This window comes from Elephas maximus, chromosome 3 (genome assembly GCF_024166365.1).
Source record: "Elephas maximus indicus isolate mEleMax1 chromosome 3, mEleMax1 primary haplotype, whole genome shotgun sequence".
NCBI lineage: Eukaryota > Metazoa > Chordata > Mammalia > Proboscidea > Elephantidae > Elephas > Elephas maximus.
Genome location: NC_064821.1, coordinates 45,343,434 through 45,368,164, shown reverse-complemented (window position 1 = coordinate 45,368,164; position 24,731 = coordinate 45,343,434). Strand labels below are relative to the sequence as shown.

The 24,731-nt window shown below is 53.4% G+C and overlaps 1 protein-coding gene across 3 annotated transcripts in view; it reads left to right on the top strand.

The window, feature by feature from the left end:
- The first annotated feature begins 8,926 nt into the window (after nt 1–8,926).
- The window catches only part of CHD5 (chromodomain helicase DNA binding protein 5), a 78,267-nt gene continuing 62,462 nt past the window's right edge, over nt 8,927–24,731 (top strand). For 2 of the 3 annotated variants that reach the window (XM_049877748.1, XM_049877746.1), the window contains exons 1-2: nt 8,927–9,089; nt 20,181–20,308. In XM_049877748.1, the coding sequence (XP_049733705.1) occupies nt 9,011–9,089; nt 20,181–20,308 (207 nt within the window). In that variant the 5' untranslated portion in view covers nt 8,927–9,010. The remainder of the gene's footprint in view (nt 9,090–20,180; nt 20,309–24,731) is intronic. The other variant, XM_049877747.1, reaches the window with a different exon arrangement.

Sequence of the window (24,731 nt, the reverse complement as noted above, 5' to 3'; positions counted from 1 at the left end):
AAATTCTGGAGTTGGCCAAAGCTGAGCTCTACCCGTAGAATTTCTTCAGACCCAGGGCCTGGAGTAGAACTGCCAACTAGTGACGGTTTCTGAGTTACACTGCACCTGTCACTCTTAGCTGTGCCTGAGCCACCACTTGGCCAGGTGCCTTTGTGTCTGTCTGGCCTGAGGACCTGCCTGCCTGATCTGAGCTATGAAGGCACAGAAACAGACTAGGTCATGGGGAGCTTCCAGCCGTGATTGAAACTCGTAAAAGTAATACCACAGGAAGTCAGCTGCAGTCTGGTTCTTAGCCGACTGGTCACCACGAGCACCATCTGTCTCTGCCTGAGTGTGTTGGTGCAGCTAAGGCAGTAAGGTGGATTAATGTCCATCAGCGCTCAGATCTCATTTTAAAGTTTTGCTATTTGCTTTCCTTTCGAAAACCTCAGGCCCCTCTGCCCCTGTGACCTTTTCAGTGGTGAAGGTGTTTTTCTTTTCTGCCTCATCCTCAGACCGTTCCAGAAATAGCCCACTCTTGAAATACACTGATCCTCTAGTGTATTGGATGTGTCTGGGGAACTATTAGCCCTGAACTGGCTGGGAACGCCTGTCACTTATCCTGGACCCTGTGTTTGGGAGAGGGGGTGAGGTTTCCAGGAGACATAAATGTGTTCTTGGCCCTTTGTTTAGCAGCGGCGTCATAGACACAGGGGGAAAGCAGGAGTTTGATAAGATCAAACAGTTTTTAAAGACAATCAAAATTACAGAATGTTCTGGGGTATTTTGACCGCAGCCTCTTTGGGGGATACCTGATCCCGATTTCTTGGTAGGTGAGAAAGATCCTACTGAGGGCTTGATGGTGCCTCTGGCAAGATCACGTCAGCTGTTTTCACTTCCTCCTCTTATTGGGGGGTCCTCCCCACCCACGGGACTTCCCCACAAGCTTATTGGGATTGGATGCCAAGTAGTGCAAGGGGGTGAGAGACAAATCTAGGATGTGGGTCCCTTACGAAAGACAAGTTCAAATATGGCAATACCACAGGGGCAGATTTCCCCTTAGGTGCCCCTTTGGACAGCACAGGGTTGGCTGGCGTCGAATCCTGGTGTGTGTGTGTGGAGGTGTCTGCTGGCTCCCACTAGCTGTTGGTATAATAGCAGGGAACAGCTGAGAGGTGCCATGGCAGTGTGAGGTGGGACAGCCACCTGGGCTGGAGGCCTGTGCTCCAGAGCTTGGGACAGGCCTGGTCAGAGGTGGCTGAGTCATGGTAAAGGACCTGTATTATTTTCGGTGAAAAACTGGAGGTTGCTTCTCTTTCAGGAGACAGAGAGAGAGGGTTGACATGGGGGACTTGCCATAGACAAGAAGGTGCTGTTGAAGGCAGCAGGTAGAGGCTACCTTTTAAATTATGCCACAACAGTGCTTAGGCACCCTGGTGGTGCAGTGGTTTAAGCATTCAGCTGCTAACCCACCAGCTGTCCAGCGGGAGAAAGACCTCGCGATCTGCTACCTTAAAGATTCCAAACCCTTTGCCATCGCGTCTGTTCTGACTCACAGTGGCCCTATAGGACAGAGTAGAACTGCCCCATAGGGTTTCCAAGGAGCAACGGGTGGATTCGAACTGCTGACCTTTTGGTTAGCAGCTCTTAACCACTGCCTTGGAAACCCTATGGGGCATCTCTACTCTGTTGTTTAGGGTCGCTCTGAATCAGAATTGACTAACGAGTTTAATGGTGCTTATTTATCTCTGGGATCCCAAAGCAAGAGTTTTTTTAGTCCAGCCATTTTCCTGTCTCTGGGATGGATTCGAGAATCTTCCCCCCTTCTCAAGCCTATTTTAGACAAAGCTAAAACAGTCTGTTAAGGATATGTAGACCAGCTGACTTAATTAGCTAATACCACAGCTAGACCCCAGAAAAACCCGCAACATGGCTAGGGGGGCCTTTTGCCAATCCCCTCCCCCACACTCCCCAATGATTTGGATTCAGGTGGTGCAAGGCCCACACTGTAAGTAGGCTTCAAGTACGACGGAAGGCTTGGTGCTGCAGAAAGGCACCCTTCCTCTCAGAGGGACCTTTGCCATTGTGTGAGTGATGGCGTCACCACTGGTTCTGGGGACACCCAGAGTCAGACTTCTGATGCTGGTGTTTTTTCTGTGACCTGCATGCCTGGCAGTGAGGGGTCTGTGTGAGCACTTCCTGCTCCTAAGAAGCCTAGGGTCACGTAGGGGCATCAGGTGGCCATTGTGGGAAGATGTCGCCGAAGAGACTCCTGTGGCAGGTATCGGGGGAACGAGAGGAAGAGTTCATGTAACCCAGGAGTGGAGGGTGTATGTGGCGTGTCCAGAAGATAAGCTGCTGTTTCAACTCTGTTCTTGGAAATTTTTCCCCTTGGTGCTTTTATAACCAGTATATTTAAAAATATATATATTTTGATTTTGAATTGTCACTAAGGTGTAATTACAAGCTCTGTGATCAGCAAACACGAGAATCTTGTCTCCTGAAACTAAATTTAATGATAGGTTTGTTCTCGGAATTGTAGAGTTTATTGAATTTTCACCTTTTTAGGGATTGCTTATATATATATATATATATATATATATATATATATATATATATATATATATATATATATATAATTTATTTAATTTTTGTTATTATTGAGGATATACACAGCAAAACATACACCAATTCAACAGTTTCTACATGTACAGTTTAGTGACATTATTATTTGAGTTATGCAACCATTCTCACCCTCCTTTTTCTGAGTCTTTCCCCATTAACATAAACTCACTGCCCCCTAAGGTTCCTATTGAACCGTTAGAGTTGATGTTGTCAATTCGATCCCACTTAGATCTTAAAAGAGCATAGTGCTTAAGGCAGACATTCTTTACAAGTCAAGTGAAACTAGTTTTAAGAAGACTTCAGGGGATATTTTTGGTTTAAGGTTTAAAGATTGGTTATCTCAGGGCAGTAGTTTTGGTGGTTTATCCAGCCTCTATGACTCCAGAAAATCTGGATTCCATGAAAATTTTAAATTCTGTCCTACAGTTGTCCCCCTCTTGATCATCTATAGACTCTTTGATTGAAATGTTCAGTAATGTAGCTGGGCACCATCCAGTTCTTCTGGGCTCCTGGCAAAGGAGGCAGTTGTCCGTGGAGGCAATTAGCCACACATTCCAAATCCTCCTTCTGTTCCTGGTATCCTTCTTCCTCTATTCCTCCAGGTGAATAAAGGCCAATTGTGCCTTGGATGGCCACTTGCGAGCATTTAAGACCCCAGGTATTTTGAAATGAACTAGGAAGTAGAACAGAAGTGCTAAACACCTTAGCAGGCCAATTAACTGGGACATCCTATGAAACCATGATTCTAAACCTCCAAACCAAGGAACCAGTCCCATGAGGTGTTTGGTTGTAGAGGAACCGCTTTTAACATCAGGCATTTTGGGTTCCCACCACTTGTCTCTCAGTTTGATATGCTGTGGTGGCTTGCATGTTGCTCTGATGCTGGAAGCTATGCCATCGATATTTCAAATACTGGAAGTGTCACCTGTGAGGGACAGATTTCAGCAGAGCTTCTAGACAAAGATAGACTAGGAAGAAGGATCTGACAAACTGCTTCCAAAAAAAAAAAAATTAGCCAGTGAAAACTTTATGAATAACAGCAAAACATTGTCTGTTATAGTGCTGGAAGATGAGCCCCTCAGGTTGGAAGCCACTCAAAACATGACTGGGAAAGAGCTGCCTCCTCAAAGTAGAGTCGACCTAAATGATGTGGATGGAATCAAGCTTTCAGGACCTCCGTTTGCTGATGTGATATGATTCAAAATGAGAAGAGCTGCAGACATCCATTAATGCATTAATAATCAGAATGTGGAATGTATGAAGTATGAATCTAGAAAATTGAGAGTTGTCAAAAATGAAATGGAACGTTTGAGAATAGATAGCTTAGGTATTAGTGAGCTCAAATGGGCTGGTATTGGCCATTCTGAATTGGACAATCATATGGTCTACTATGCCAGGAATGACAAAGTGAAGAGGAATGGCATAATATTCTTTGTCAAAAAGAGCATTTCAAGATCTATCCTGAAGTATAATGCTGTCAGTGATAGGATAATATCCATACACCTACAAGGAAAACCAGTTATTCCTGGTCAATATAATAATACTTAATAATATTATTCAAATTTATGCACCAACCACTGATGCCAAAAAATGAAGAAACTGAAGATTTTTACCAACTTCTGCAGCCTGAAATTGATCAAACATGCAATCAAGAAGCATTGATAATTACTAGTGATTGGAATGTGAAAGTTGGAAACAAAGAAAGATCAGCAGTTGAAAAATAGGGCCTTGGTGATAGAAACGATGCCAGAGATTGCATGATAGAATTTTGCAAGTCCAACAACCTATTCATTGGAAATACCTTCTTTCAACAACATAAACAGTGACTATACATGTGGACCTCACCAGGTGGAATACACAGGAATCAAATCACTACATCTGTGGAAAGAGACAATGAAGAAACTCAGTATCATCAGTCGGAACAAGGCCAGGGGCTGACTGTGGAACAGACCATCAGTTGCTCATATCAAGTTTAAGTTGAAACTGAAGAAAGTTAAAACAAGTCCACAAGAGCCAAAGTATGACTTTGACTTTGGGTACATCCCATCTGAATTTAGAGACCACCTCAAGAATAGATTTGACGCGTTGAACGCTAATAACTGAAGACCAGACGAGTTGTAGGATGGCATCAAGGACACCCTATAGGAAGAAAGCAAAAGGTCATTAAAAAGACAGGAAAGAAAGAAAGATCAAAATGGATATCAGAACAGACACTGAAACTTGCTCTTGAATGTAGAGCAGCTAAAGTGAATGGAAGAAATGATGAAGTAAAAGAGCTGGATGGAAGATTTCAAAGGGTGGCTTGAGAGGGCAAAGTAAAGTATTACGATGAAATGTGCAAAGACCTGGAGTTAGAAAACCAAAAGGGAAGAACATGCTTGGCATTTTTCAAGCTGAAAGAACTGAAGAAAAAATTCAAGCCTCGAGTTGCAATATTGAAGGGTTCTACAGGGAAATATTAAATGATGCAGGAAACATCAAAAGATGATGGAAGCATCAAAAGAATACACAGGTTTACTGTATCAAAAAGAATCGGTCAACGTTCAGCCATTTCAGGAGGTAGCATATGATCCAGAACCGATGGAATTAAAGGAAGAAGTCCAAGCTGCACTGAAGCACTGGAGAAAAACAGCTCCATGAACTGAGGGAATACCAATTGAGATGTTTCAACAAATGGATACAACGCTGGAAGCGCTCACTCATCTACGCGAAGAAATCTGGAAGACAGCTACCTGGCCAACTGACTGCAAGAGATCCATAGTTGTGTCCATTCCAAAGAAATGTGATCCAATGAATGTGGAAATTATTGAACAGTAGCATTAATACTGCACACAAGTAAAATTTTGCTGAAGATCATTCAAAAGCAGTTGCAGCACTACATCGACAGGAAGCTGCCAGAAATTCAAGCCAGATTCAGAAGAGGACGTGGAATGAAGGATATCATTGCTGATGTCAGACGGATTCTGGTCGAAAGCAGAGAATACCAGAAAGACGTTTACTTGTGTTTTATTGGCTATACAAAGGCATTTGACTGTGTGGATCATAACAAATTATGGATAACATTGGGAAGAATGGGAATTCCAGAACATTTAACTGTGCTCTTGAGGAACCTGTACTTAGACCAAGAGGCAGTCGTTCGAACAGAACAAGGGGACACTGGTTGGTTTAAAAATCAGGAAAGGTGTGTGTCAGGGTTGTATCCTTTCACCAGACCTATTCAATCTGTATGCTGAGCAGATAATCCGAGAAGCTGGACTATACGAAGAAAATGTGGCATCATTATTGGAGGAAAACTCATTAATAACCTGCGATGTGCAGATGACACAACCTTACTTGCTGAAAGTGAAGAGGACTTGAAGCACTTACTGATGAAGATCAAAGACTATATAGCCTTCAGTATGGATTACACTTCAACATATAGAAAACAAAAATCCTCACAACTGGACCAATAAGCAACATCATGATAAATGGAGGAAATATCGAAGTTGCCAAGGATTTAATTTTCCTTGGATCCACAATCAATGCCCATGGAAGCAGCAGTTAAGAAATTAAAGGATGTATTGCATTGGGTAAATCTGCTGCAGAAGACTTCTTTAAAATGTTAAAAAGCAAAGATGTCACTTTGAGGTCTAAGGTGGGCCTGACCCAGCCATGGTATTTTCAATCACTTCATATGCATGCAAAAGCTGGACGATAAATAAGGAAGATGGAAGAAGAATTGATGCCTTTGAATTACATCATTGGCAAAGAATATTGAATATACCATGGACTGCCAGAACAATGAACAAATCTACCTTGGAAGAAGTATAGCCAGAGTGCTGCTTAGAAGCAAGAATGGCGAGACTTTGTCTCATGTACTTTGGACATTTTATCCGGAGGGGCCAGTCCCTGGAGAAGAACATCATGCTTGGTAAAGTAGAGGGTCAGCGAAAAAGAGGAAGACCCTCAACGAGATGGATTGACACAGTGACTGCAACGATGGGCTCAAACATAGCAAGGATTGTGAGGATGGCACAAGACCAGGCAGTGTTTTGTTCTGTTGTATATAGTAGGGTCGCTATGAGTCGGAACCAACTCAATGGCACCTAACAATAGCAACACTTTGGGTCCAATGTGATTAAAATGCACAAGTAATAGTTTTACAATATTAAGAGCTCTCTTTTAAAAATGACTGGGTATTTCTAGTCAAAAATCTATTTGTTTAAAACCTGACCATCCCAGCTTTTGTTTCACTTTGTTTTTGGTCATTAAGTCCTGTTACCTAGCTGCAATCATCCACAAGAACCAGGATGGGGAGTGGATTGTGAGTGAGGAGCCTCGCCGCTCTAATCCATGGCCAAATTAAGTAGATGGCACTGCTGTTTCTTGAATGATACCATGGCTTTCTCAGCCTGGCCTTAGGAATTGGAGCCAAGTTAATGGGGGTGGATGGGTGGCTCTCTAGTGACTGGTAATTATTGTAAGGCAGAATTTCTCTAAAATGGGACAGGGTACCTTTGGGAGTGTCTGACCTCATGGGGTCCATGCCTCGGACAGGTGTTAGGGGATGGCTGAGGGCTGGACAGTGTTTGCTGGTGCTTAGTTTTTTCCCAGCTGGTTAACTTTCAGGAAGACAGGCAGGTCGGAAAGAGCAAAGACGCGAAAAGGAGTGCTTTGGGGCTCCCCTGGCTGGCTGCTCAGTGACATGCAGGATTACCTTAGACTGGGAGCAGCCCCTTGGTTTTGAGCTGGCTTCCCCGCTGGCTTCCCTTCCCCCTTGCAGCTGGCCACACTGGGCTGATTCAACATCTCCATCTACAGTGTGGTTTAAAAATGATCCGGGGGATGCAGGGGACTCTGGGCACCCTGTCCTTGAGGCCTGGGAATGAACGAAGAGAATCTCCCCAGACTATTGCCTTGGGCCGGCACTTGAAGTCCCCGTAGCTTGGGTTGTGGCTGCTGCCCCAAGAGGTCTTGCTCTGGGGGCTCTCAGCTGATGGGGCACCACTCTAATGATTTTCCAGAGGCACGGAGACACTGGGGGCAGGTGAATGCTGGCCCCATGAGGCAGGTGCTCAATCAAAACAGGAGGGGCAGTGCTAGAGAGGTAACCTCTTTTCCCTGGGTGTTGTTGATTTCCCAGGTCAGGCAGATGCGGGTGCCTGGCAGCAGGTGGGACGCCCAGAGTGTCTGGCCATGTCTGGTCAAGGGAGTGAGGGTGCCGGCCCTTCATTGGCCCTTCTGGCGATTCTGCCCGCCACGAAACTTTTGTGTTCCTAAAGCAGCTTCCAGACCCAGCTCCTTGCTGCCACCCAGACTAAAGACGATCATTTAATATTCCTGTCTTGCTCCCGAGGGCTTTGGCCTCTAGCTCCACCTTTACTAACCTAGCGCGGATGCAACGGCGCCTTCCCGCTCCGCGACAGGTGTCGCTTCTGAGCGGAAGTTTTGGGCACAGAGGACGCAGAACTGCACTACCCGAGGGGTTTGGATGTGTTTCACCTGGACCCAGACAGAGGGGGACGATTTGGAGGCGGCACGTGGGCGGTGGGGCGGGGTGCTGTGGGGTGAGGGAGGAGCCGGCCTGCACGGATTTTTCTGGAGGATTCAGGTCTACTGCCTCCAGAACTTCCCTTCCCCAATGAGGGACACGTTTTTCTTCTAATCTTCTCTCAAAAGGGGGTCAGAAGCGTGCCGAGGCCGAGCGGGGTGCGGGGCTGCCAGGGTCCAGGTCCATGTGAGTGGCGTAGGGAAACTCCCTGCACGATGCCCTGAAAACCCCGCCTCCGCGCCACTGGGGACCTGGGGCCGAGAGCCTCCTCTGGCGGGGGTGGCGGCGGCTGGCCCTGTCCGGGTGCAATGGACAGTGTCCCCGCCTCCCCTCGGGCCTGGGCTCGCCTTGGTCACAGCTGCCCGCTCGGCCGTCGGGTCCTTCGGCGCGCGGGCGCCTCGACGGCTCCCCCTGCCGGAGCGCCCTGTCCCCACCCTCCACCCGGCGGCTCAGGACTAGTCCCCTCAACTTGGTCTCTGCTGTTAACTAGTCGCGCTGCCGGAACGATGGGATGGGGTTGCCACAGCAACCAGACTGGACGTCACAATCCGGGCATGTGTGCCGCCCCCCCGCCGTGCCGCCGTGCCGCCGGCGCTGCCGCCGCCACCCCTCGGCAGGCTGCTGCGGGACTGGGCTGCGGAGCGCGGTGGGCGGAGCAGCCCGGGTTTTGCGGGGAGCACGGTTCAGGCGGCCGCGAGGAAGGGGGGTCGGGACGGGGGGGTGGAGGTCTGGGGGGGTGGGGGGCAGGCGGCCGCCATCTTCTCGCCGAGGCCGCCTCGCCCGCCGCGCGCGCCCGTCCGGTAGCGCACGGGTTAAGGCTGGCACGGCGCCCGGCGGGAGGGGGGGCGCCCACCTCCCCTCCCCCCCGCGCCGGGCATGCGGGGCCCGCTGGGCACCGAGGAGGAGCTGCCGCGGATGTTCGCGGCGGAGATGGAGAACGAGGACGAGATGTCAGGTGAGCGGCGCCGGCTGCGCCTGGGGCGCCAGGGCGGGGGGCGCAGGGACGGGCCTTGGCCGGACCGCGCAGGCAACCGGCCCGGGCTTCGCCGCGCGGGAGGGGCCCGGGCTGCGGGCTGCGCTCCCGCCCTGCCGGCGCCGCGCGGCCAAGGGCGCGGGGTTGGGCGAGCGGGGCGCGGCGCGCGGGCTCAGGGCGGGTGCGACCCGGGCACTGGGCGGGGGCGGCGGGCGGGCGGGCCGGGGGCTCGGGCGGGGGCCTGCCAGGGACGCGTTCGGCTGGGAGGGGCCCGGTGCGCCAGGGTCAGCCCGGTGCCCTTGAAGGGGGCGGGCAGCGCGCTCCGCTCCTGGAGCCCGCCCCCCGTGCTCATGTCCCGGTGCCCCGCGCCTCGGGGCCCCAGGGCGTGCTGGGTGGGGCCGGAGCACGGCGGGCACAGGCCGTGCTTGGGGACCCGTCGAGCGCCCGGGCTGAGCGGCTTCCCTTTGGGCCCACGAGGGCTCCAGGCAGGGGCGCGCGGCCTCAGGGTCCCGCTCCTCTTCCCCAGCCGCTGTGGGTGCCGCTCCCCGAGCACTTTGCCCGGGTTGCCGGCGCCCTCCTGGCGCGCCGTAGAGCCAGCCGCTGTCTGCAACCCCAGGGCGCCCAGGGTAGTGGCGTTCACAGCCCACCGCGCTTTGGCCACAGGCCTGACGGGCACGCCAGGGGCACCGCCCCTGCCCTGCAGTCTCTCAGAATTCACCCTAATTATATCTTACTAAAGTCAGGGGCTTACCTGCAGGATGTCTTTAGTTAACTGCTTGCGGCTTGTTTGAGACATTTGCCTCCTGGCACATCTGGGCTGCGCCTTACCCTTCAGCCACCTTCCATGCCTGCCCTCTTTGGGGGGCTGCATTACTTCCCAGCGTCTCAGCACGAAGTCTAGGTCCCTCATTGACTTCGAGAAACCCAAGGGTCTTGCCCTGGCCCGGAAATGTGCTGGCCAGGAGCATCTTCCCCAGGGGAAAGAATGCTCCATCAATTAAAAAAAAAAAACAAAAACGTTGCTGCGGAGTCACTTCTGACTCATAGGGACCCTATAGGACAGAGTAGAACTGACCCACAGAGTTTCCAAGGATCTCCTGGTGGACTCGAACTGCCAGCCTCCTGGTTAGCAGACTTAGCTCTTAACCACCATGCCACCAGGGTTTCCAAAAATGGACACCCCAATTCCTGAAGACAGAGCAGTGACACCCCAGGCTGCCCAACATCTGCCCAGTGAGGGGCTTCTTGCCCTGGCCATAACCCCTGAGGCCCCTTCCCCCCCCACACTTTGGCACCCCACTTGTGCTTGGTGGTTTGCTCAGTGGCTTTAAAGGTGGGACCGGGGCTCCTATGGCAACCTGGCCTAACTCTATCCTTCAGACATTTAGGCCAGGTTTGTGAAGAGTCTGTTGGGTTGAGGGGAGTAGGAGTACGATGGCTCCCGAGGGTTGCTTGGACAATAGTTGACTATTGCATCCTGGGTTGATGGAATCACGCCCATTGCCTGGAGAGGCACATGGAGGCCCCAGCCCAGGCAAGGATACTGAGGCCGTTGTCCACCCCAAGGCTGGCTTTTTGGGAGCAGTAAGTAGCTCATGGTGGTGTTTGTTGCACGGCCACTTTGTGGTGCTGGTGGGGCAACGGACAGCTGAACATGTCTTTACAGGTTACATGTGTTACCGTTTCTGGAGCTTCACTGACACCTCCCCACGGAGTCCCCTGCCTGCTTTCGCGTCACCTCCTGTGGCTGTCAGGGTCCATATTCCTGATTGTCAGGGTGCAGAGTTTGAGAAGGGAAGGAGTCCAAGGAAGGTGCCCCAAACTGTGGGCTTCCAGCTCACGGCTTGGGCCCAAGTCTGCCACCATCATCCAGCCTCTTCCTCCTTCCTGTGCCCTTGGGTGCCAGACCTGGGCAGGATGAGTGGGGGGCATCCCCAGAGCCTCCAGGAATGCCCCCGAAGCTCTGTGGAGGAGCAGTCCTGCTCTGACACCTCAGACCTGGGAGTTCCAGCCCAACCCAACAGCAAGACTAGATGTGCCGCCTTCTGAATATGCCCTGAGTCTTCTCACTTTCCCAGCTTCTCTCCACCTTCTTGGTCCAGGCCACTCTCTGGCTGTAAAAATGGCATGGCGGAGGTGTCTGACCTCCTCTAACTTCACAAGAGGGGAGGAGAATCAAGATCAGTAGCCCAAGGCTGATTGCTATGAGGCAAAGGTCAGACATACCTTCTCTGCAGCCTTTTTACCAATTCTGACACCAGCCATCCCTCCCCTAGCACCCTCTGCTGGGTTTGATAATTTGTTGCAATGGCCACACAGAACTCACAATACTCACTATTTTGGTGTTTATTTGGGAAATAACAGGTTATAATTCAGGTTCAGGAATGCGTAGGATACAGTTCTTTGATCAGGATAGCCTCTGCTCAGGTGTGCCACAGGGAGGCCTCTCTCTGACCCTGGGCCACTTGGGCCCTTGGGTCTCTTGGGCCAACCTGGCCTCTGCCCTGCTCAGGCAAGTATTACAAAGCTCTCTTAGCTCTGCTGATAAGTGCCTGGAGGTATCCTACTCTGCCAGTAAGCCTCGTGCCCGAAGGCTCTCAGCTCTCTCACCCTGTGGGTTGGCACACCCACTATAACTGCCTTGCGCTGTGGGCCAGGAAGCCCACTGTGCTGTCTTTTGCCAGTCTCCTGCTTCTGCTGCTGCTGTTTTTCTGCCGTTGCTTCTCACTGTCTCTTGCTGTCTCCGGTGTTACTGTTCTCTGTTTCTGTCTCCTGTGTCTAGGCGGTTTTCAGTGCAGGGATTGTGGTTCCAAAAGATGTGTTCCATGCCTAGCTCTTCTTTCCTGGTGGTCACGAGGTACCTGCTTACCACCTCTGGGATGGCTCATTTTAAGCCTAGTGGGATGGCAAAACTGACCAATCCCCTGATTAGGCTTCCATACACCTTATTTGCATGGTCCTAGCCCCACAAGGGTGCTGTGCACCTTATTTGCGTTAGCAGTAATCTGTCCAATCCCCTTGGTGGGCCACAAGCACCTTATTTGCATAGTCCCACCCAGTCATTTGGTGAGAGTTACGAGACCATGGTGAGAAAGGCCATATAAAAGTGATCCATCACACCGCACCAGCCTTGTTCACTTCAGAGCCTCCTCACTGTGGCCCTCTTCAGGCCACCCTCCACTCAGCAGCCAGGTCACCTTTGTAAGTCTGCCACACCTCCTGCCGTATACTGGTCTCTTTGTTGCTTCTGGAACGTCCCAAGCCTGGTCCTACCTTTGGGCACTGGCTGTGACCTCTGCCCGCCTGTGCTTCTCTCTGATCTTTGCCTGGCCATGGGGAGGCCCTCCTTGATCCCTGGGCTCAAATGTGGCCCTGTCCTGTCTTTCTCTAGCCAATTTCTCTGCTTTATTTTCTTGGCAGCAGTTACACTCTCTGGAATAATTCTTATAAGTTTACATCTTTGTCTGTGGTCCCCTCTTGAGATCCCCTGCAGGGCCCAGTGCCTGGCACCATGGGGGATCTGGAGAAGGTTGTAGTCTCAGCATCTAAGGGCTGGGAGTCCTGGGTCACACCTGGCCCCAGGCCCCATGTATCTTCTCAGAGAGCTGGCCAGCAGCCCCTCAGCCCTCCACTACTCCCTCCTTGCAGCCCTGGGCCTGAGCTTTGTGACCCACATGAACCAGGGACCAGCCTGTTCTGAGACCAGCCTGTTCTGAAACACTGTAGTTTGCGGCTGGAGGAGCAAGTATTTTGAGCGCTGTCTCACTATTGTTCGAACATGCTTAGCAGTGGACACTTTACTTGTCACATCTTTTCTTTAACTCTGCCCCACCTTCCACGTCCCCTTGGCATTGCTCCAGTGCAGCAGCGTTATTGTTTCCCACCTGGGGCTTTGCCCCGACCGCTCTCTGGCAGTGCCAGGTGCTCCACTGGTGGTGAAGCAGTGGGTGAGTCTGCTCCAAGGAGAAAGCAGGGTGGTTGCCCACCTCTGTTGGTGCAGGGACCGGCAGCTGCCGAATTCTGGGAATTGGAGGGCTAGTTAAAGTGAGGGCTCGAGAGTCAGGCGATGAGGCTGCCAATCCCAGCTCTCCTGCTGATCAGCTGAATGACTTGGGCCAGCTCCCCGGTCTCCCTGTCTGAGTGTCCCCATTTGTAGAATGGGGATGTAGCACTTCCTACCTCACAGAGGGTTATTATGAGGGCTGGTGAGACGGTGCACATGGAACGTTTAGGTCACAGTGCCCAGCCCGTAAGAGGTGCCCCATCAACAGTGGCCGCTAGAATTAGCACCATCCAAGGGGGGGCACCTTGGATACCCTGCCTTCCCCAAGGAAATGCTTCTGAGACTTGCACCCTCATCCAGTAAGCTGGGAGAGAGGGGACCTGGGCCAGAGGAGGGCAGGGAGTGGAAATCCCATGGTAGGGTTGGTGGCAGTGGGGAGAGGGGCTTGGCAACCCTGGCCTTTTCCTCTGAAGATGTGGTCCTGACTATGGACTGACACTGGGCCAGCCATTTCCCTGCCCTGTTGGCCCAGCCCTTTCTCAATCACACCCAGAGGGGTGAGTCTTCCAGAGCTGGAGAGCCTGGCCCTTTTCATGACTGGGTGGTGTGGCCACTCTGGCCCCAGTGCCACTTGACTGGCCCACGCCGCCCGTGCCCACAGGACTGACCCCAGCCTTGTGAATATCTTAGCCTTCCCTCGGGCCAGGGGCCAGGAGGAGTGACAGCCATGATTCTCAAGGGATTGTGCCATATCAGCTTCCCAGCCACACCCAGGGAAATGTAGGCTGGGGAAGGTTCCAAAGAGCCTGATCCTATATAATATCCTTTTCTGGGAGGAGGGAGGCAAAGTGACTAGCACACCTTACCTGGTGTCTTGCCCAGTGGGATGTTCATCTCACGTTGAATTGATCAGGGGCCAAGATCCATCTATGACTTTATCCATTCATTTACCTACCCACCCACACATCTACCCATCTAGCCATAAAACTGACCAACTAACCATCCACCTGCCCCACTCACCATCCGTCCATCCACCATCCATCTGTTCATCCACCACCATCGGTTCATCCATCCATTCATCTTTGTCCATCCCTCCATCTTTCCATTCCTCCATCCCTCCATCTCTCCAGTCAACATAGATTCCTTGAGCATCTTCTCTTAGCCAGGTACAGAGCACAGTGTGTGGTGTGTAACTTTCTGGGGCTTCTATAGGTAAAACCGAGACTTTCTCCCTTGTCTTCGGCTCTGTTCTTGTTTCTTCTCTCTGTCTCTTTCTCTCACTTGGTGTCTATTCCTTTCTCTGTCTGTCCTTGTCTCTGTGTCTGTAAGTCTTTGTCTTCCCTGAGCCCATTCTTGTCCTTCTCTCTGTCTAGTGTCCCTCTGTGTCCTTCTTTTGCGCCTGTTTCTCCCTGGCCCTCCAGGTCTGTCTCCCCACCTCTTCCCCTCCTTGGCTCTTTTTCCTTCTCCCCACCAGTGCTCTGAGCCTGCTGGGGGACCTCTCCCTGCCTACCCTGGCCCCTCCATCCCACACACTCCCCTAGGCTCCAATCACTTCCAAAAGTCCTGTCATGTCCCCCCACCTCGAGCTCACAGGACTGATGCTTCTTCTGATGAGACACCGGTGAGGTGATGTCTGGGTTTTGTTAAATATCATAAATGAATTATTAATCTTCTCTTGGGCAGGAGCACTGCCCCCCGTTATCAGCATAGGGCCCGTGGCTTGTGGGGTGGGAGGTGGTCCAAAGATTAATGGGAAGTCTTAGTCTTGGTGACCCCCTCCTTGGTCAGCTCTGGGGTGGCCCTGAGGACCCTGGCTCAGCACTGCCAGAACTGGGGACCACAGGCTTGGAAGGACCCTCACCTCCATCCCTTTGCCACCAATCTTCCTGACCCTCCTGTGTTTTTTTGGATTTTGCCTCCTGGTCACTGAGTATCTGTTGGACATCGTGTGGGCTCTTTTCATTTGCAGTTTTTAGTTCTCTGCATAACCCCGTGAGAAAGACAATATTAGACCCATTTTACAGATGAAGACCCATGGTCAGAGGTGAGGGGTCTGCCGAAGTGACTTGTCAGGGAGGGGTGGTGACTTGAAGCCTGTGTGCTTCCTCTGGTCCTCCTCCTGAAATCCAGGAGGTCCTGGTCCCTGCTTGGTGCTGGGCTGTGGGGGGGGGGGGGGCGGGGAGAGGGGGAAGGGGCAGGCAGGGAGACAGAAGGAGCCCCTTCCCCAAGCCCCAGAAGGACTGCTCAGCTGGGACCCATTGGTGGTAGACCCTGTGATGGAGCTCTTGGCCTGGCTCCTAGTTCGGCACCTCATATCTTTAGACCCCTGAGAATCACATGACCATCATGTTTCGTGCACAATCATAAGCTTTTGTTTTGTTCTGGTCACCGTGTGCTTGCAAACCTCACTGGTAGGCTGCATTCTTGCCTGGCTCCTCCCCAGGAGATGGGAGCAGGAGCTGGGGAAGAGGGGCATGACCCATGAATGTGTACATGGGGGATTTGGGGTAGACTGGCCTGAGTCACCTCAGTGTCCCAGGGTGCAGCCCAACCTTGGCACACAGGCAGTGCTTTTAAAATGCACATTGAGTAAATATGGGGTGTCTGTGAGTTCTGGAAAAAGTCACATGCCTAGAGGCAGGGACCAGGGAAGAGTACTACATAGAGTGGCCTAGATCAGCCTGCCTGGGTTCAAACCTTACGCTGGCACCTACAGCTGTGAAACTGAGCTTTGGGCAAGCTCTGAGATTCTACGGGGCTTGTTTTCTCATCTGCAAAATGGGGATAATAATTGTATCCATCTCCCAGGATTGTTATGTGGGTTAGATGAATTGATATATGCAAAGTGCTTTGATCATGTGGCGGTGGCATGTAAGTATTCGCTCCTGTCGCTCTGATAACATTGTATTCTGAGAAGGGCCCACACAGTTCAAGGGCTGCATCCTGTCTTGGCTCAGCCTAGGCTAACCTGGGGTGCAGCAGGGAGGGGGCTGTAAGGAGGGGGTGAGCTGAGAAAAAAGCAGCAGAAGATCTTTCTCCCTGCTCTGGCCAGGCTGCATCCCCACTTCCTACTCTCTCCCTGTCCCCGACAGCCTCTCAGCCCTCTTCCCCAGGCTTCCTCCTCCTCCTCCTTCTTCTCCCAACACAGGAGGTAGGAGATAACAAGGCTAATGGGTCCTAATTATAGCCCAGCTCAGATCAATAGGAGCCTCAGGCCTCTGATGGGTGGGCTGGAGCCTGGAGGGCACTGCCAGGTGGAACAGTGGGGACTTGGAAGGTCAGGGAGGCCTGAGGTGTGGCCCGTCCTCCTCCAGGGCCTTCACCCCCAGGGTGGGTGAGCCCAGGGTCTGCAGGCAGTCAGACACAGTGGGCTCCCACCTGAGCCACTGGCTGCCTGTGTGCCCTGAGTCTTTGCACCCTGTGATCCTCGGCTCTGCCCCTGCCACGGGGGTTGGCGGAGGATGGAGCAGTGGGGTCCCGGGCACAGGGACGGGACTCCCTAGCTCTGATTTTTATCTAGGTGGGGTGGGGAGGACGGGCCTGGGGTGAAGTCTAGGTGAGTGGGGATGGAGGGGAGAGGTGATGTCACAGGCCAGCCCCTGGGTATTTTCAGGGTCACCAGAGCTGTGCAGGCGGAGGAGGGGCCTGTTGGAGATGGGGGTAGGCAGGGCAGGGTCCCCATCCTCTTGTGCCAGCCTGAGAACTTCCTTGGATGGGGCATCGGACCAGTGAGACAGCCCTGGGCTTGGAGGTCTTTTGGGGACTGGGGAAGGGGTCTGTCCATGGGTGGAGGATCTGAGTGTGGGGTCCTATGGGGTTCCTTCTTACCACCCCCGCACCAGGCAGGACAGGGAGCAGCCCATGGGCAGATCACAGGCTTTCTTCCAGAACAGTCCCACAGCTACCTGTCCTCTTGTCTGTTCTCTGGTCAGTTGGTCAGTCAGTCACTATGTGGGCTGGGCTGACCTTCCCAGGTCTGGGGAACCGCTCTGCTGAAAGGGACAGGGATGGCAGAGTGGGGAGGAGGGAGCGGGAGGGAGGGCCCCCCCGGATTGCATCAGCCTGGAGCCCTTACATAACCGGTGGTGGCACCGTCTGGGTGTGGGGGTGGTTCTGCCCCGGTGTCTCCCTGCAGCTGGGGGTGGTGGAGGCGGAGGTGGCTGGGAAGTGGGCTGGTGTGGATGCGTATTTGCACCTCCCTAGCCTTCTTTCCTTCTAGACTTGTCACGGCCCCCCACAGGATCACCGCTCCCCCAGGACCCAACCCTGTCCCCCTCAGTACCTGTCATTGACCCCCCCGCAGGACCTATCACCTCACCCCCAGGACCTGTCACCACCCCCCAGGATCATCCCTGCTACCCCAGGACCTATCCCTGCCACCACAGGACTGTCACTGCTCCCCCATGACGCATCACTGCTCCGTCAGGATCCATAACCAACCTACTGGGACTCATCCCCCAGGCCCCCACTCCAGAATCTTCCACTGCCCCTCCCATGGCCCATCACCACCCCTCAGCACCCATCACCACTCCCACTCCACAACCCCAGGCCTCCCACTCCACAACCTGTCACTGTCCCCCAGGACCCCCGCTCCAGGCCTCCCACTCCAGGATAAGCTCGCTTCCTTTCCCCATGCTGGTAGTCCCCGTACACATTCTCAACTGCTCCCCCAAATCCCTGCCTCTTCCACCTCAGAGCTCTAAGGGCTGGGACTCAGGGAGATCTCAGGGAGCCCAACTCACATGAAACTCAACTTGGGGGCTTGCTCTCTCCCTGCCGGGTCCCCTGAGTGCCATAGCCCTGGCCGATCCCTCCATAAGCCCAGTCCTTTTTAGCAGTGCGCCTCTCTGTGGGGCCAAACACACCCCAGCTGGTCCCTGGGAATGCCTGGTGCCTGGCCACGCTGGAGCCACGGCTCTGCAGCAGCTTCCCCTCCCACCTAGGGCCTGCCTCTCTCCAGCTCTGTGTTTGCTGGCATTCCCTTAAAACAGGGAAGGGCTGGGACTTGGGCATGAGATGACCCCCCCACTCCGGGGGGCTGTCTTGGCAGCACAAGCTCTTGTTCCTCTGGCCATGGTCCCAGGAGGCCAGGCCGCCTTGGGGCTGGAGAGAGGATCCTTCCCCCCTTGTCCTGTTGAGGCTCTGAGGGGGTTAGGGTCCTGGCCGGTGGGTGGGGCCTGTGGGAAAGAGGGGAGACTGGAAGAACGGCAGTGCACGTGTCCACACTGGGTGGGTACTGGTGTGCACATGCGTGCCTGTGCATGTGTGTGTCTGCACACCGTGCAGGTCATGTGACCATATGTCAACCAACCACGATGTTGCACGCTGAAAAAAATATTTTTGGGGTGTCTCTGTTTCTTTAAACTTGATTCAGCCAAAAACACCCCTTTCCTGGATGAAACTCTCCTGGGTGGCTGGGACATGTCACCCTCCTTCCACTTGCTCACGTACCTGGTCTCATGTGATAATGGACTCTGAAGTTCTCTGTGTGTCTTCCCCACCTGATCCAGGCTGGGCTGGGGGTCTTCCCCCTACCTCATCCAGGCTGGGCTGGGAGTCCCGGCTGGCTTTTCTCTTTGCCTGTTCAGCCTCCTCCAATCACCCCTTGGGGCATACATGGGTGCTATACCTGGGGACGTGGGTAAGAGGGGTCTTTCCTGAACTGGATCCAGGCCAGCTGGGTGTGAATGCTTGGGACCAGGGGCTGGTGTGGAAGGCGGATCTCTGTGGGCCCCTTTTGGAGGCTGCTTTGGTGGAGGTGTGGGGTGGATGTATCTCCACTGTGCGTGGTCTTTTGTGGCTTCTTGTTACCATGCACCCCCCAGGGGACCCTACCCCTCTCTCTCCTTTGTGGCCCACATCTGGTCTCTGAACTCGAGGCTCCACTGCCGTTCTCTATCCCTTGTTTCCCTGTTGGAGTCAGACCCTGGGCCACTGTGCCCCGCCATGGGGTCACACCTGAAGCCCTCTGAGTAGCCCGTTGAGAGCACCCACCCTGGTTTGTGATAAGGAGGCAGGCCCACCCTCTCCCCTCTCCAGGGTGGTATGGAGCTCAACAGCATGGCTTTTCTCAAAGATGTCCTGCCTCTCAATCCGGGCCCCTCTTCTCGAGCCTGTTGATTCCTGAAGAGAGAGAAGGAGTCAGGAATCATGGCAGTTTTGAGAAACCCCCCACATGGGGTGGATGCAGTGTCTCCCTTGGGAATGTCACGTTTTTCTTGGTGTCCAGCAGGAATGCAATGTGGGTGTCTGTGATGTGTCGCTGGGGTGGGGCCTGCAGGTATCTGTGTGTGCTTGCGGGGTGCAGGTGGGAGCGCACATCAGGAAGGGAGAGGAAATGCTGTCCTTGGTTCCACAGGGTGTCCTGAGATCCTCCTTGTTGGGGGTCTTCTGTGCTCCCCGGCACAGGCTATGATGACACCATCTGGTTCTTGGGTGTCCTGTGTTCCATCAGCATCCTGCATTCATGAGCCACCTCCCAGCCACACCTGAATCCTGGAGGGCAGAGAATAGGGCCTTGGGTCAGCCACTGTGTTGAGGGACCCCCCCCACCCTCCGGGCATGTGCTTTGATGGCTTTGTGATTTGAGAAAGCTGCTTTCTCCCTGGGGGGCATGTCAACAAGGTTACTTAGTTCATTGCTAACTCTTGCTCAGCAAGTCTCAATGTTTCCTGAGCACTATCCAACAGGGGTAAGTTATTATTGTCTCATTTTGCAGATGAGGAAAGGAAAGGCCTAGAGAGGTTAGGGAGGTGTTTTCTCCCATGTTTTTCTACTTCGCTGGGTCTGGGGGTGTGTGGCTTTGAGGGGTCAGGAAGAGGCAGGTGGGGAGGGTGGATGGATTTGTCTGCAGGGAATAGAGATGGGGCTGGAGATTATAAGTGAGTGAGGAGAGGGGAGAGGGTGAGTGGGGCTGGGAGTTCCAGACAAGAGGGCAGGGTGGCCGTGATCTGCCCAGGTTGGGTGAACATGGAGATAGGTGTTTGAGCAGACTCTGCCCCTGGTTGGTCCCTGGGGGTCTCCCTAGGGGATGCGGCAGAGTAACTCCCTCCTCCTTTTGATTCTCCCAGAAGAAGAAGATGGTGGCCTTGAAGGCTTCGATGACTTTTTCCCTGAGGAGCCGGTGAGCCTCCCCAAGAAGAAGAAATCTAAGAAGCTCAAGGAAAACAAGTCCAAAGGAAAGCGGAAGAAGAAAGAGGTGTGTGGAGGGGGTGGGGTAACTGCCCCCCAGGCCACACGGGCCTTTGAGGGCGGCCTTCCATCCAGCTGAGTTTGGGTGAAAAACAGCAAAGTGCACTTGCAGTGCTAAGCATCATTTATAGAAGCCTTTCTAAAATGTATCAGAAATGTCCCTGTTTTCTTAAGCAGAATGTCCTGAGCATCAATGATCCTTTTCTCGTTATGACTGTCCTGGGCCATGATGCAATAAAGTCCCCAGTGTCCCTTGTTCCTTCACTCAGGGGCCCTGGATTGCTGCTTAAACCCTGTATTCCCGTCTCTCAGCTTTTCTGCCTCTTACCCTTAGTGTCCACATCTGGCTGCTGTCTACACATCGGCTTTCTAGCAGTTCTCTTCCCTTCTAATGTGCTGCATCCGATCTGTTGTGAGTTTGGAAACCTGACACAACTGATAGAATTCAGAGGAGAATAAGGAGACCTCCTCTCACGCCCCGCAAGAATGGCTTTGCTCATAAGTAAGGTGCAGGAGCTGCGTGGCTTCCGTGTGGCTGGAGCCTCTGTTACTTTCTTCCTGGTTCTTAGCTGGTTTTGGGTAGGAGAGGTCGTCACATTCTCCAGCTGACTCTGGTTGGTGAGGCATGATGGTATGAACACTGAACCCCTTGTCTCCCTATCCCGTTAACGTATTTTCAAAATACTTTGATGGGATTCATTTTATCCTTGAGATAAGCCTTAGAAATTGGTGGGACACCCATTTAACTGATGTGGAAACCAAGGCTGATTTGCCTTTAAAGGTCTTCCCACCGGGAGGGGGACAGATTATATAACAGGACCACATAGTGGCAGGGGCTCCCATTTGTTTGCTCACTGCATGCTGAGTGTCCAGCTCGTCTTGAGTGTCATCTGGGGTCTTCCAGGCGTCCTGCAAGGGAGGTGATAGTATGCATCTCACTTTGCTGGTAAGGGCCTGGAGGCTCAGTGATGAACTTGCCCAGGGTCACTGGGGTTCAGGTGGGATCTGAGCCAAGGGCATCAGCTTTGTCCAGCCCACCCCGCTGCCAGGCCTGTCCTGTCCCAGTTGATGCCCCAAGGGGAATTGTCATCAGTTTTCCACTCCTTCTCACCTCTGTGCCCAAAGTGGGACCCACCAGCCTTGCAGTGAGAGAAGTGGGTGTGGTGGCTGTGTTGAGGTGCAGTGGTGACATATCAATGCCCTTGGTGCCTTAGGGCAAGGGCTCTGGACACACACACAGTGAGGAGGGTGCCACGAGAAGACCTGGGGATGTGCAGAAGTTCTGTGGTAAGGGGATATGCCTGTTGGCTGTTCCAGAACATTATGGAATGTTCCAGAATGTCCCAGGATGTGTGGCCAGAGTGGAATGAGGGACTCCAAGGCAAGGAGGCCCTTGAGGCCACTGTGGGTCTCTCCTTATACCCTGAATGAGATGGGGTGGCCGGAAGGCCTTGAGCAAAGGAGGGACATGATCTGACTTGGCTTTGACAAGCACCCTCTGGCTGCTTTGAGGGGAACAACCACAGAGGACAGGGAGAATCAAGGGGGCTCCCGTAATTATTAGAGGGAGAGATGGCAGTGGAGGGGAGCGTGAGAAGGCATCCTGTATTTGCAATAAGAGAGGTGCAATCACCTTGCCTCGCTCACCGTAACAAAGGACCACTTAAAGCAACAGAGATTTATTCTCTCACAGTCCAGGAAGCCAGAAGTCCAGAATCAAGGGGGCAAGGTTAGTTCTTTCTGGGCACTCAGAGGGAGAAGCTGTTTCATGCCTCTCTCCTAGCTTCTGGTGTTTTTGGTGATCTTTGGCGTTCCTTGGCTTGTAGACACATCACTCCAATCTCTGCCTCCATCTTCACATGGTCTTCCCCTCTGTGCCTGTTTCTATGTCTCTTCTCTTATAAGTTATTGAACTCAGGGCCCACCCTGCTCCCGTATGATTAATCTGCAAAGACCCTTTATCCAAATAAGGTCACAATCTGAGTATCTGGGTGGGTGCGAATTTTGGGAGGACGGTACTCAACTCACTATACCTCTTGAGCTTCTTTTGAGGGCCAAACAGTTGTGGACCATTAGGGCACTCTCACATGTGAGGGATGGTGGGGGAAGGTCTGGTGTGCCTTTGGGAGGCCTTCATCTCCACCTTTGGCCTGTGTCTCCTGCTTGTGTCCTGGTGTCAGCCTGGATGTGTCTGGATGGCAAAGCCACTCTGGACTTGCTTCTGTGTCCCCATACTGGTCACCCTCTGGCTGGCCTGTTGGGAACTGGGGAAAGACTAGGGCAGGAGATGTCCGGGCCTCCTTCCTCTGGTCAGAATCACCTCAGCCATGGCCCCTGCTTCCACCCTCTTTGCTGTGGTTGGTGTCAGCATTTCTTGCCAGGCCCATCACCTGCATCTGCTCTCCTTTTCTGGCCCTGCCCTGCCCCTACAGTCCTCCATTCTTTCATGGGGAGGGAGCACCCTAAAGTGAACATCTGATCATGCCCCTCTGCAGCCCCATTGTCCCAGCTCCTAAGCCTGGCCTCCAGGCCATCGTGGCCACAGCCCCTCCCTACCTGTATTGCAGTCACACCTGATGTTCCTCTCCATGCCTTGACTGCCATTTTGTCATATGGAGAGATCCTCAGCATCCCCCAAGGCCAGCTCTCCCTGCCTGATCCACCCTCCATCCCTGCTGCCTTCGCAGGCCCGGTCCTCACGCAGTTCTGCATGTGGTCCTGGTCCCGTGTGTCTGTCCCCTCCCAGAACACCCTACGCCTTGCCATGGGTGCTGGCATGGGGCCGTATGCGGGAAAGTTAGTGGACTGAGGGAAGGACCAGGGTTGGGGGAGCCCCTGAGGTGAGAGGGCTATGGAAGCTCCCACTTCCCATGATCCTCAGTGAGACACACAGGCCCATGCTTTGAGATTCTAGCATCTTCTGAGGGGCTAGGGAGGGGGGTGGAGCTCCCTGTTCCCATTATCCAGATGGGGAAGTGGAGGCAGGAGAGGGGAGGGAGGGGCCCTGGCACTGAGGCTTGCCCATAGCTGGTCCTTTGCACATCTTTGACTGAGATGCAGGGAGTCAGCTCCTCTGACATAGGGGGGCTCCATATGCCCTGCTTCAGCGCCCCCTCCCCTCTGGTACCACACCATGGCAGACAGTTCTTGTGCAGGGCAAGGGGTCGATGGTTCTGAGTTGGCAGAGCCTGGGATGCAGGTGGAAACCCTGATGGCGCAGTGGTTAAGAGCTATGGCTGCTAACGAAAAGGTCAGCAGTTCGAATCTACCAGGTGCTCCTTGGAAACTGTATGGGGCAGTTCTACCGTGTCCTATAGGGTCACTATGAGTCAGAGTTGACTCCATGGCAACGGGTTTGGGTTTTTTTTTTTTTGTGGGGGGAGGATACAGGTGCCCAGACTGCCTGTGACTCTGGTTCTGCTGCCTCCATGCCCATCCCTCACCCTCCTGTCCACCTAGGCTCTGCGGATGTTGGGGTGGAGGTGGATTCTGGGGTCCCTAGTGGCTGAGGAAAGGAGCTCTGGTGGTGCAATGGTTAAGCGCTTGGTTCGAAGCGATGGTTCGAACTCACCAGCCGCTCAGTGGGAGAAAAGACCTGGTGATCTGCTCCCTTAAAGACTGTGGCCTAGGAAACCCTATGGGATAGGTCTACTCCGTCACATGGGGCTGCCATAACGACAGGTGGCTGAGGGCAGGGGCTTCCTGCCATGCATCCTGTACCCAGCTCCTCCTCATTTCTCTCCAGCAGCTTCTTCCAGGGGATCTGGGTGGAGGCTGGGCCTAGAGGGGGAGCATTGTCTGGCCCTGGGATCTCTGGCCTTCAGGCTGGGCCTGCCCCGTTCTGGGTTAGTTCCAAATGTAGATGAAGGAGCCACGGGGTTGGGGATGCTGCAACCGGGGCCTGTGGAAGCCCCTCACCCCAGCAGGGCTGGCTTTTTTCTCTCTCCCTCCTGGGCACAGGGTGCGGCGGCCGAGATAGGCGGTGTTGGGCTTTGGGAGAGGGGAGGTAGAGGTGCCAGGGTGCACTGGGGGGGCCTCCAAGGCCTGGGAGGCCCAGTTCCTGCCTTTTTCATACCCAGAGACAAAACCATGCAGGATTTTTCATTTTCCAAGCTGTCTCAGACAGCTCCCTCCTGTCTGTGGACTGACCAGAAACCATGCTTTTATTTTTGTCTCTGAGCCTGTGTTGGAATCTTTGTCTGTCTGTCTGTCTCAGGCTAGCCTGGGCTTGGTCCCTCTGCTGGAGTCTCCTCCTCTCTCCCACCCACCCTCCTGCTTCCCTCTCCTCCCTTCCTTCCTCCTCCTGCCTGCTTTCCTTTCCCCCTCCCTTCCCTCTCCCTCCCTCTTTCCTCTTCTCTGCCGGCCTCTCTCCTCCCCCTCCCCTTGCTTCCTCACCCTCTCTCCCACCTCTCTCTACCAAGATGCAAATG